At 35.6% G+C, this 14,137-nt stretch overlaps 1 protein-coding gene across 7 annotated transcripts in view; it reads right to left on the bottom strand.

Moving 5' to 3' along the window:
* The window catches only part of PRIM2 (DNA primase subunit 2), a 279,267-nt gene that overhangs the window by 260,399 nt on the left and 4,731 nt on the right, over window positions 1-14,137 (bottom strand). For all 7 annotated transcript variants that reach the window (XM_019931461.3, XM_019931463.3, XM_019931462.2 and 4 more), the window contains exons 4-5: window positions 12,853-12,932; window positions 11,383-11,503 (exon numbers count right to left, since the gene is read on the bottom strand). In XM_019931461.3, the coding sequence (XP_019787020.1) occupies window positions 11,383-11,503; window positions 12,853-12,932 (201 nt within the window). The remainder of the gene's footprint in view (window positions 1-11,382; window positions 11,504-12,852; window positions 12,933-14,137) is intronic.

Below are 14,137 nucleotides of genomic sequence, written 5' to 3'. Positions count from 1 at the left end.
GGGAAAACTGGACAGCTACATGTAAAGGAATGAAATTGGAACACTCCCTAACACTGTACACAAAAATAAACTCAAAATGGATTAGAGACCTAAATGTAAGATCGGACACTATAAAACTCTTAGACGAAAACATAGGAAGAACACTCTTTGACATAAATCACAGCAAGATCTTTTTTGATCCACCTCCTAGAGTAATGTAAAGAAAAACAAAAATAAACAAATGGGAACTAATGAAACTTCAAAGCTTTTGCACAGCAAAGGAATACATCAACAAGACGAAAAGACAACCCTCAGAATGGGAGAAAATATTTGCAAACAAATCAACAGACAAAGGATTAATCTCCAAAATATATAAACAGCTCATGCAGTTCAATATTAGAAAAACAAACAACCCAATACAAAAATGGGCAGAAGACCTAAATAGACATTTCTCCAAAGAAGACATACAGATGGCGAATAGGTACATGAAAGGCTGCTCAACATCATTAATTATTAGAGAAATGCAAATCAAAACTACAATGAGGTATCACCTCACAGCAGTCAGAATGCGCATCATCAGAAAATCTACAAACAACAAATGCTGGAGAGGGTGTGGAGAAAAGGGAACCCTCTTGCTCTGTTGGTCAGAATGTAAACTGACACAGCCACTATGGAAAACAGTATGGAGGTTCCTTAAAAAACTAAAAATAGAACTACCATACCACACAGCAATCCCATACTGGGCATATACCCAGAGAAAACCATAATTCAAAAAGACACATATATCCCAATGTTCATTGCAGCACTATTTACAATAGCCAGGTCATGGAAGCCACATAAATGCCCATCGACAGACGAATGGATAACAATAATGTGGTACATAAATACAATGGAATGTTACTCAGCCATAAAAAGAAACGAAATTGGGTCATTTGTTAAGACATGGATCAATCTAGAGACTGTCATACACAGTGAAGTAAGTCAGAAAGAGAAAAAGAAATATCGTATATTAACGCATATATGTGGAACCTAGAAAAATGGTACAGATGAACAGGTTTGCAGGGCAGAAATTGAGACACAGATGTACAGAAAAACGTATGGACACCAAGGGGGAAAAGCGGCGGGGGGTGGGGGGCGGAGGGCGGTGGTAGTGTGATGAATTGGGCGATTGGGATTGACATGTATACACTGATGTTTATAAAATTGATGACTAGTAAGAACCTGCTTGAAAAGCAGTAAAAAAAATAAATTAAAGACAAGACATCAAAAAAAAACACAATAAATGTTGGCAAGCATGCAGAGAAAAGAGAACCCTTGTACACTGCTGATGGGAATGCAAATTGGTGCAGCTGCTGTGGAAAACAGTATGGAGGTTTCTGAAAAAACTAAAAATAGAACTACCATGACCTGGCAGTTCCACCCCTGGGTATATATCTGAAAAAAACAAAAACATTCATTCAAAATGATACATGCACCCCAATGTTCATAGCAACATTATTTAGAATTGCCAAGATATGGAAGCAATCTAAGTGTCCATCAACACATGAATGGATACACACAATGGAATACTACTCAGCCATGAAAAAGAATTAAATTTTGCCATTTGCAGCAACATGCATGAACTTGGAGGACATTATGCTAAGTGAAATAAGTCAGAGGAAGGCAAATACTGTTATGATATCACTTATACATGGTTACCAGCAACGGGGCGGGGGGGATGTGAGGGACAATATAGGAGTGGGGGAGCGGGAGACATAAATTATTGAGTATAAGATAGGCTCAAGGATGTATTGTACAATACAAGGAATTCAACCAATATTTTGTAATAACTGTAAATGGAAAGTAACCTTTAAAAATTGTATAAAGAAATAAATATATAAAATTAAAGACAGGAGAGCAGGGGGAAAAAAAGATTTATAAAACAGTTGAAGAACTTTCCTAGAAAATAAAAAGATTAACTGGATGTTAAAACAAAAAGGAAAATAAGACGAGAAATTCAGGAGGTCCAAATTCTAACAAACAAGAAATTATAAAGAAAGAGCAATGAAAAACAAAAGGGAAGAAATGATCAAATCCATAACAAAAACAAATGTTCTAAACAGAAGAACCCAAGTATTCAGATTAAAGGGCCCATGAACTTGCCATCCAAGAACGAAAAACAATTCAGACATCGTCATGAAATTTCACAAACCTGAGTGGGAGGTGGCAGGGCCAAACTACAGAAAGTGAGACACAGTTCAAATGGAAACAAAAAGAAAGCTAGGGTAGCAATACTTATATCAGACAAAATAGACTTTAAAACAAAGTCTGTAACAAGAGACAAAGAAGAACATTACATAATGATCAAGGGATCAATCCCGTAAGAAGATATAACAACTGTAAATACATATATACCCCACATGGGAGCACCTAAATACAAAAATGCAAGTATTAATAAACATAAAGAGACAGTAACAAAATAATAGTAGGGGACTTTAACACTCACTTACATTAAGGGACAGATCATCCAGACAGAAACTCATTAAGGAAACATTGGTGTTCAATGACACATAAGAACAGATGAACTTAACAGATATACAGAGAGCAATCCATCCAAAAGCAGCAGAATACATTCTTTTCAAGTGCACATAAAACATTCCCTAGGACAGATCACATGCTAGGCGACAAAATAGTTCCAAAAAATTTAAGAAGACTGAACTCATATCAAGCATCTTCTCCAACCACAATACTATGAGACTAGAAATCAAGTATAAGAAAAAAAGTACCAAAAACCCCAAATACATGGAGTCTAAACAACATGCTACTAAACAACCAATGGGTCCCTGAAGAAATCAAAGAGAAAGTCAAATAACATGGAGACAAGTGAAAGGGAAACACAACAATCCAAAATCTATGGGATACAGCAAAAGCAGCTCTAAGATGGAAGTTTATAGTGATATAAATCTACCTCAAAAAACAAGAAAAATCTCAAAACAATTTAACCTTACACCTAAAGGAAGTAGAAAAAGAAAAACAAACAAAATTCAATTAGTAGAAAGAAAGAAATAATAAAAATCAGAGCAAAAATAAATGAAACAGAGACTAACTAAAAAATTAGAAAAGATCAATGAAACTAAGAACCGATTCTTTGAAAATATAAACAAAATTGACAAACCTCTAGCTAGACTCATCAAGATAGAGAGGACCCAAATAAAATATTAAACGAAAGAGGAAAAGTTACAACGTCACAGAAATACAAAGGATCATAAGTGATTACTACAAACAATTATACACCAATAAAATGGACAATGTAGAAAAAATGGATAAATTTCTAGAAATGCACAATCTCCCAAGACTGAATCAGGAAAAAATAGAAAATGTGAACAGACCAATTATCAGTATTAAAATTGAATCAGTGGGGCTTCCCTGGTGGCGCAGTGGTTGCCTGCTGATGCAGGGGACACGGGTTCGTGCCCCAGTCCGGGAAGGTCCCACATGCCGCGGAGCATCTGGGCCCATGAGCCATGGCCTCTGAGCCTGCGCGTCCGGAGGCTGTGCTCCACAATGGGACAGGCCACAACTATGAGAGGCCTGCGTACCGCAAAAAAAAAAAAAAAAAAAATTGAATCAGTAATCAAAAATCTCCCAGCAAACAAATGCCCAGGACCTGATGGCAACACAGGTGAACTCTACCAAAGATTTAAAGAAGACCTAAAACCTATCCTTCTCAAACTACTCCAAATAACCAAAGAAGAAGGAATATTTCTCAACTCATTCAATGAAGCCAGCATTACCATGATAGCAAAACAAGACAAAGACACCACAAATAAAAAAAAATCACAGATACAAATATCCTCAACAAAATATTAGCAAAACAAATTCAACAATACAGTAAAAGGAGTATACACTATGATCAAATGGGATTTACCCCAGACATGCAAGGATGCTTCAGTATCTGCAAATCAATTAATGTGATGTACAACTAACAAAGAATAACAATCATATGATCATCTCAGTAGATACTGAAAAAGCTTTTGACAAAATTCAACAATGATTTATGATAAAAACGCTCAACAAAGATGGTATAGAAGGAATATACCTCAACATAATAAAGGTCCGGTATGACAAACCTACAGCCAACATCATCTTCAACAGTGAAAAGCTGAAAGCATTTCCTTTAAGATCAGAACAAGACAAGAGCGTCCACTCTCACCACTTTCATTGTACATAGTATTGGAAGTCCTAGCCACAGCAATCAGACAAAAAAAAGAAATAAAAGGAATTCAAATTGTAAAGGAAGAAGTAAAACTGTCACTGTTGACAGATGACATGATACATATACAGAAAATCCTAAAGATGCCACTGAAAAACTGTTAGAACTAATAAATGAACCCAGTAAAGTTGTGGAATACAAGATTAATATACAGAGATCTATTGCATTTCTATACACTAACAATGAACTATCAGAAATTAAGAAAACAATCTCACTTACAATTGCATCCATAAGAATAAAATACCTAAGAGAGTAAATCTAACCAAGAAGGTAAAAGACCTGTACTCAGAAAACTATAAGACACTGATAAAAGAAACTAAAGATGACACAAACAAATGGAATGATAAAGCATGCTGATGGACTGGAAGAATTAATATTTAATTCTTAATATTAATATAATATTAAAATGACCATACTACCTAAGGCAATTTACAGAGTCAAAGCAATCTCTATCAAAATACCAATGGCATTTTTCACAGCACTAAAACAAGTAATTCTAAAGTTTGTATTGAAACACAAAAGATCCCAAATAGCCAAAGCAATCTTAAAAAAGTAAAACAAAACTGGAGGTATCGTGCTCCCTGATTTCAAGCTATATTACAAAGCTACAGTAATCAAAACAGTATGGTACCGGCACAAAAGCAGATACATAGATCAATGGGACAGAATAGAGCGTCCAGAAATAAACCCACACTTATGTGGTCAATTAATCTAAAACAAAGGTTTCAAAAATATACAATGCAGAAAAGATAGCCTCTTCAATAAGTGGTGCTGAGAAAACTGGACAGGTACATGCAAAAGAATCAAACTGGACTTCTTTCTCACACCATGCACAAAAATAAACTCAAAATGGAATAAGACTTAAATGTAAGACCTGAAACCATAAAACTCCAGGAAGAAAACATAGGCAGTACATACTTTGACGCTGGTCTTAGCAATAGTTTTTAGAATATGTCTCCTCAAGCAAGGGAAACAAAAGCAAAAATAAACAAATGTGACATCAAACTTAAAAGCTTTTGCACACCAAAGGAAACTACCAAGAAAACAAAAAGGTAACTTACTGAATGGGAGAAGATATTTTAACAATATAGCTGATAAAGTTAATATCCAAAATATACAAAGAATTCACACAATTCAACATCACAAAGACAAACAAACAACCAGATTAAAAAATGAAAAGACAAGCTGAAAAGACATGCTTCCAAAGAAGACATACGGATGGCCAATGGGCACATGAAAAGATGCTCAACACCACTACTCATCAGGGAAATGCATATCAAAACCACAGGAGATATCACCTCATACTTGTCAAAATGGCTACCATTAAAAAGACAAGTAACAAGTGTTGGTGAGGATGTGCAGAAAAGGGAGTCCTTGTGCACTCTTGATGGGATTATAAGTTGGTGCACCCACTATGGAAAACAGTATGGAGATTCCTCAATAAATTAAAAATGGAACTTCCATCATCTAGCAATTTAACTTCTGGGTAGTCACCTGAAGAAAGCAAAAACACTAATTTGAAAAGATACATGCATTCCAATGTTTATTGCAGCATTATTTACCTTAATCTAGATATGGAAGCAACCTAAGTATACATTGAGAGAGGAATGAATGAAGAAGATACGGTGTGTTTGTATATATATACACAATGGAATATTACTCAGCCACTGCCATTTGCAACAACACAGATGGATCTAGAGGGTATTATGCTAAGTGAAGTAAGTCAAACAGAGAAAAACAAATATGGTGTGATCTTATTTACATGTGCAATCTAAAAAAACAAAACTAAGAAAGAAAATAAAATGAAAACAGACTCATAGATACAGAGAACAAACATCTGTTTGCCAAAAGGCAGGGGGCAGGAGGTGGGTGAAACAGGTAAAGGGAATTAAGAGATAACAAATAACTCATGGGGATGTGATTAAGGAATACAGTCAATAATGTTGTAGTAACTTTCTATGGGCACAGATGGTTACTAGCATTGTGGTGATCATTTCGTAATATATGCAAATGCCAAATCATTATGTAGGACTCCTGAAACTAACCTAATATTGTACGTAAACTGTATTACAATTAAAAAGAAAAAAAAGAACACCTTGAATCAGTACTTAAACTTCCACCTTAAGAAACTAGATGGGAAGAGCAAACTAAACCCTAAGCAAGCAGAAGGAAGGAAATAATAAAAATTTTTAATTGATAATAATAAAGAGTAATTAAAGAAATAAGGAATAGAAAAATAGAGGAAAAAAACAAAACCAAAAGTTATTTGAAAAAATCAACAAAACTGACAAATGTGTACTTAAATGATCAAAAGAAAAATAGATTTAAATGGGTAAAATCAAGAATGAAAGAGAGGATATCATAACCAATCTTTAGAAATGAAAAGGATTATAAGGGAACACTATGAACAACTGTATGCATCAATTAGATAACAGATGAAATGGACAAATTTCTAGAAAACAGAATTACCACAACTGTCTAAAGAATTAGAAAGTTTGAATAGATCTACAACAAGCAGAGAATGAATTAGCAATTTTAAAACACCCCACAAAGAGAAGCCTATATCTAGACAGATCACTGGTAAATTCTAGCAAGTGTTTTTAAAAAATTAACACCAATCTTTCACAACTTCTTCCCAAAAATAGAAGAGGAAGAGACACTTCTCAATTCACTATATGAGACCCATGTTACCGATACCAAAACCAGATAAAGACATCATAGGAAAACTACAGACTAATATCCCTTATCAATAAACACAATCCTCCACAAAAGACTAGCAAATCAAATGCAGCAACATATTAAAAGGATCATACAATACAGCCAAGGGGGATTTATCCCAGGAATATCCCAACAAGGTTGGTTTAACATCCAAAACTCAATTAATGTAACACACCATATTAATAAAATAAGGAATAAAGCTCTATGATCTTTTCAAAAGGTGCAGAAAAAGCACAAAATCCAACACCCTTTCATGATGAAAATGCTCAACTAAAATTAGAAAGAGATTTCCTCAATCTGGTAAAGGGCATCTACAAAACCCCACAGCTAACATCATATGTCTTGGTAAAAGACTGAATGCTTTCCCCCTAAAATCAGGAAAAAGACAAGCATGTCCACTATTGCCACTTCTATCCAACACTGTACTGGAGATCCTAGCCTGGGAAAATAGGCAAAAATAAATTAAAAGCCTCCAGATTGAAAAGTAAGGATTATTTCTTTATAAGAGGCATAATCTCCTAAGGAATCCACTAAAAACTATTAGAATAAATGATTTTGTAAGGGTGCAGGATACCAGATACATACAAAAATCAACTGGATTTCTATACACTAGCAATGAACATTTTAAAAATGAAATAAAGAAAACAACTCCACTTACAATGACATTAAAGAATAAAATACTTAGGTATAAATTTAACAAAAGTACACAATTTTGTTGAAAAAAATTAAAGATCTGAAGAAACAGAAAAAATTTCCATGTTCGTGGATCTGAAGACTTAATATTAAGACAGCAATACTCCCCAAATTGATCCACATAGTCTTCATAATCCTAAACCTGAACCTCAGCTGGTTTATTGGTAGAAACTGACAAGTTGATCCTAAAACTCATAAAATGCAAGGAACCCAGAAGAGCCAAAATAATCTTGAAAAAGAAGAACAAAGTGAGAAGATTCACACTTCTCTATTTCAAATCTTATTACAAAACTACAGGAATCAATATTCAAGAGCACACAGTACCAATACAGGAGAGACACACAGCTCTAACTAACAAAATTGAGTCCATTTATGGTCAAATGACTTTTGACAAGAGTGAAAAAACAATTCAAAGAGAAAAGAATAGCCATTCAACAAATGATGCTGGGACAACTCAATATCCACATGCAAAAGAATGAAGTTGGGCCCCTACTTCACACCATCCACAGAAATTAACTCAAAATATAAATAGACCTAAACAGAGCTAAATGTAAGGACCAAAACTATAAAACTCTTAGAGAAAAACCATAGGAGTAAATCTTCACGACCTTCCATTAGGCAAATCCCTTTTAGATCCGACAACAAAAACACAAGTAACAAAAGATAAAAACAGGGACTTCCCTGGTGGCGCAGTGGTTAAGAATCCACCTGCCAATGCAGGGGACATGGGTTAGAGTCCTGGTCCAGGAAGATCCCACATGCCACAGGGCAACTAAGCCGTGAGCCACAACTACTGAACCTGCACTCTAGAGCCTGCAAGCCACAGTTACTGAAGCCTGCACACCACAACTACTGAAGCCCTCGTGCCTCAAGCCCGAGCTCCACAATGAGAAGCCTGCGCGCTGCAACAAATAGCCCCCACTCGCCGCAACTAGAGAGAGCCTGTGCGCAGCAGCAAAGACCCAACACAGCCAAAAATATAAATAAATAAATAAATAAAATGTTTTCTAAAAAATGATCTTACGAAGAAAATGAAATGACAATCCTCAGAATGGGAGGAAAAAAAATCTGTAAATCGCATATCTTATAGTAGACTTGTATCCAGAATATGGAAAGAATATGTAACACTCAACAATAAAAAGATAACTCAGATAAAAAATAGACAAAGGATATGAATACATATTTCTCTAAAGAAAATATACAAATAATCAAATAGCACATGAAAAGATATTCAATGCCTTCAGTCACTAGGGAAATGAAAATCAAAACCACAATGAAGTATCACTTCACACCCACCAGGATGACTGTATTTAAAAAAAAAAAAAAAAGACAGCAACAATTGCTGGAGAATGTGAAGCAACTAGAACCCTCACACACTAGTGAGACGTACAATGGTACAGGTACTCTGGAAAACAGTTTAGCAGTTCCTCGAAAGTTTAAATACAGAATTACCCTATAACCTAGCAATCCCACTCCCAGGTATTATATATATCTGAAACAAATAAAAAGATATCCACACAAAAATGTATATGCAAATATTCACTGCAGCATTATTCATAATAGCTAAAATGTAGAAATAACCCAATGTCCATCAACTATTGAATAGAGAAATGAATATAAAATGAAGTACTGATACATGCCACATATACAACATAGATGAAGCTTGAAAATATTATGCTAAGTGAAAGAAGCCAGTAACAAAAGATCGCAAGTTATATGAAATGTCCAAAATAGGCAAATTCACAGAGACAGAAAGCAGATTAGCTGTTGCCAAGGGATGACAGAGTGAGAAATCGAGAGGGACGACTACTGGGCACAGGTTTCTTTTTTAGGGTAACAAAAATGTTCTAAAATCTAAGTGATGGTTGCACAACTCTATGACTATACTAAAAACCAACAAATTGTACGTTTTAAAAGAGTGAAGGTCAAGGTATGTAAATTCTATCTCAATAAGGCGATCATAAAAGATTATACTTGTGATCTCACTTATATGTGGAATCTAAAAAAGTCCAACTCACAGAGTAGCACAGTGGTTGCCAGGGGCTGGGCAGCAGCGCAGACAAGGAGATGCTGGTCACAGGGCACAAACGTCCAGTTATAAGAGGAATAAGCTCTAGGGATCTCACGTACAGCTGCTATGAGAGTTGATTCTAAAGGTTCTCACCACAACAACAAAATGGTAATGATGTGAGGTGAAGGATGTGTTAACTAACCTTATTGTGGTAAACATTTCACAACATATACGTGTATCATCACACTGTGCACCTTAAAGTGACACAACATTTGTATGTCCATTATATCTCAATAAAGCTGGGGAAAAAAAACATACCATGTAATACTATTTACATAAAGTTCAAAGACAGGCAGAATTACTTATCATATTAAAAGTCAGGATAGTGGTTATCAGGAGGGAGATGGGGTTAGTAAATGGGAGGAGGCACAAGGCAGCACAGGGTGACATCAATGTTCTCTTTCTTAACCTTTGTGATACTTCACAGAGCTGGACAGTTATGATTTGTGCACTTTTCTGTATATGTTATACTTGAATAAAAAAGTTTTTTAAAAAAAGAAAGAAACTATGGTTTTTGCTTAAAATTTACCTGATCTATTGAGACAATCTAGAGTAAAGAATAAATCTTCTCACAAACACTTTTTCTCGACCTAATAAAACCATAATTTCAACAGTGAAAAAAAATTAATTATTTTTAATATGAGAGGACAAATGGACTGTAACTGATATTAGCAATAACGGACTTCACTAAGGATCAGCATTCTAAGCAAAGTGGAAAACACAGGAGGTTTGGGTGAGACGGCTCTGAGACCAGCGCTTTTCTCTGCCCAGGTAGATGTTACTCAGAAACCTCACAGGGTTCACAGACGTGATACAAACTGTGGAAAGTGCCTTGCTGGCATATGACAGACACTAAATGTCCACCAAAGGTTTACTTACTTCCCTTCACACAATCTCCTTCCCCCAACGAAATAACCCACCCTGGTTCTTGCTGCAGTGGGCACATCTACTTCTCAGCAGGACAATGTCCTTCACCTACTCCAACTTCTACTTTTTTTACTTTATTTGGCCTCAAGACACCCATTCTAACACCCAAATAGAGTCTCAAACCATCCTACCACCATCTGACTGCTCTAAGTTTTCCAAACAGAATTTTTCTCCCTTCCCACTGCAGCACACTCACCTAAAAGACATAAATTCTATTTCTACCCACAATAATTATCCCTGCTAAATATGCACCCAACATTTCTTCTATTTTGTTTAATTACTACATGTAACTCATTCAGATTTGTCTACAAAATTATACCTTAAAACTATTCAGATATTTTACCGACAACTGACTTCTAAAATAAAGTATCATCCCCCAAACCTCATTGTTGGAAATAACTACTACCACTTCTCTGTTTTCTTTAGAACATTATTAGCTTTAAATTTTTGGCCTGGAAGATTCTGGTTAAAGATAAACTTTTATAAATTAAACCTTTTTGTGCTTTCATAAATCACATATTTAATACAGCAACTGAATAAATGTGCAGCTCTGGTACTAAGGAGCCTCTTTTCTTCTAGTTATGGAAGGGAGAGGTTCACTGTTGTGCAAAGCCAATAGTTAGTTTCAGGTGGGTACTTAGGAAGAAAATGTAAAGAGAACAAACTCCACACATTAACACCAACACTTAAGGGAGGGATGAATGGTGATAACAATCGGGAATGACTTTAAAAATATACTTACAGCCTCAAACTGCAAATGGCTATCCTTTAAGAAACTCTGAATTTTGTCCTTGGGTAAAATACTGAATCGAAATCGAAGGAGATCCATTTCTTGTTGAATGAACCAGCGCCTAAGCTCTTCACTAAAATGAAGACAAGAAAATTATAAGTGAAAAGTCCACTGACTATTTTCAAAGTCCACTGATTATTAAATCCAAGAAATTTCTATGAAACAATATTCAAACATGAGCAAGATGCCAAAAGACTGAAGTTAAAAGCATCAAGTCCTCTATTATGATAAGAGTGTGAATACATATCACATGCCACAATCTTCCTGGGATGAGTAGAATATGGGGGAGAAAGGTGTTATGAACATAAAATTAAAAGAATTAAATACAGAATACTTCGAGCCTAGCTGCATTATTATCAAATAACATAAAACAGTGCACTTCTTTTAATGTAACTGCAAAATAGCCATTTACATCAGAAAATGGGGTATCCCTTCAGTCAATGCCAAATAAACATCAAAAGTTTTTAAAGGTAACTTTATCTCTGAATGGATTATGATCAAACTATGCAAAGTAAACTTTGCTTACAGCTTTATAGTTTATAATTTCACAAAATTTAATATGCACTAGGATATCTCAATTTTTTAAATCAACATACATTAATTTATAAGACAGATGGGCATTATTGTTGTTGTAAAATAATTATGCTGCTTCATGTAAAATATGATTTAATTTTCTTTCCCCAAATGACTTTCACATTGTCAGCAATTCATTTACTGCATAAATTGCATAAACTGCATGTGCTTCCTTACAAAAGAAAAACTCTGGGACTAAAGCTGGTGAATAATTTCTCAGTTATTATCTTGGGATAGTCACCAATTCAAGATTCCCATTTGATAATCCTATTACCAAAAAGAAACAGAAAAGAAACATAATAATAAGTATGTAATTTAGCCAAAATTAATACAGGAAAAAAAAAGTTTAAAAAAAGCAACTAACTCCTTCTCCCTCTGGGTGGCGCTATTGACTTATAAGAAATCAACTACCAAAGGAAAGATCTTAATCTAATGTGCACCAGCCCATAAATGTCAACATCTAAAACCCTGTGCAGATTCAAGTATGTGTTTGATTCATTATTTCTCATAAATACTACCACTTTTTTTCTGGGGAAAAAAAATATCAAAAGTCCTTCCTAATGAAATCCCCTCTAATTTTAAATCCTAAATGAAGAGTCTCTCCCATAAAGTAAAAAGTGTTTTAACAGGCAAAATCTGCAAAAAAAAAAAAAAAAAAAATTTTTTTTTTATTTTTTAGTAAACAACTTGTTTCAAACAATTCTCTGCAACAGTGTTCTGCCCATGAGCCACTGGTTTCTGACATTATTCTGGGATTTCCTACAATCAGTACAATGCCTGTCAGCCCTCCTGGACCAGTTTACAACCCAAGATGTCAGACTTGACCATGGAGGACAAAGGTATACTCACGACTGGCAGTAAGCAAGGCGTAAAATAAAGTGAGAAATGTGATCTCTTCTTCGGGGTTCATATTCATCTCCCAAGTTTTCCTTAAAAACAATGGCACGTGAAGAAAATAAATGCATCGGAACAGTAAAAGGTGTAAAGAAATACTGAGTCAGCATAAGCCAATGGTAAAGCAGGAGTTTCAATAGCACAGATTTCATAATATGCTCCCCAGGGTGAGTACCATTTTACTTAGGTTAGCAATGAGATGAAACAGAACTGAACAACAATACCTCCTGGGTTTGGACCCCACTATTTTCTTCCTCTTTCTAACTCTCCTTCTCATCCAGCCTACACCCAGGCACTTACCTCTTCTACTACTTCTCACATCAACCCTCAACTGCTTTCATTTCAACCATTTGGCAAAACCTAGATTCTAAATAAATCCAAAGATACACTCTGCAGTCCTGTTCCCAAAATGCTGAGAACATCTGGGAAAGATATATACAACTATAGGAATTTGGAACATTAAAAATTCACAGCCTCTAACCTCGACTGGACCTTTACCAACACCAAGGCATCTTTATTCAAGCTCAACACAGAGCAAACACATCCTGAGCATTTGCAAGGTACCAGGCACTGTTATAAGCATTTTTAATCCATTAGCCCATATAATCCTTTGAAAACCCCTATGAGGTGGGCATCACTATATCCTTATTTTAAAGATGAGGAAACTGAGGCAGAAAGAAGTTATATAATTTTGTCCAGGTCACAAAGCTTGTAAGCAGCAGAGCTGGGATCTGGCCTGTAACCATCTCTTTCCTCACGTTTTAAGAAAGCTGTTTCCATCTTCATTAGGTGGCCAGTGCTCCCCATCACACCACCTTCTTCTCTCTCATCACATGACCTCACTTACTTTACAGAAGATAAAGGTCCCCCCTTCAGCCCCAAGCTCCTGCCGCCACATGCTGTACTGCCTTCCCTTCCCTCTCTGTGGACAAATCTCTCTCCTTCCTCCTACATAAAGCTAATCCCTACAGTGAAACCGCATGGCCCATCTGCTCTTGCCTCCTAAGGACCCTGACTTATCAAATGCTCTCTCAAAGTATCTTCAAGCTCCCTCCTCTTTTTTCTCTTCTAGATCTTTCTGTTCAGCTTACAAACATGTTCAAGTAACCACTGTTGTGTGTGTGTGTATCTTCTCTTTTTCCCTCAATTTTTTCTACACTCAGACCTACTTCCCCCGTGTCTTTTCAGCTACACGTTAGAAGAGGATGTATTCCATATCAACCTCTCACCTCTCTCCTCC

The sequence above is a fragment of the Tursiops truncatus genome, chromosome 10 (assembly GCF_011762595.2).
Source record: "Tursiops truncatus isolate mTurTru1 chromosome 10, mTurTru1.mat.Y, whole genome shotgun sequence".
NCBI lineage: Eukaryota > Metazoa > Chordata > Mammalia > Artiodactyla > Delphinidae > Tursiops > Tursiops truncatus.
This window is presented reverse-complemented; position numbering and strand designations above follow the sequence as displayed.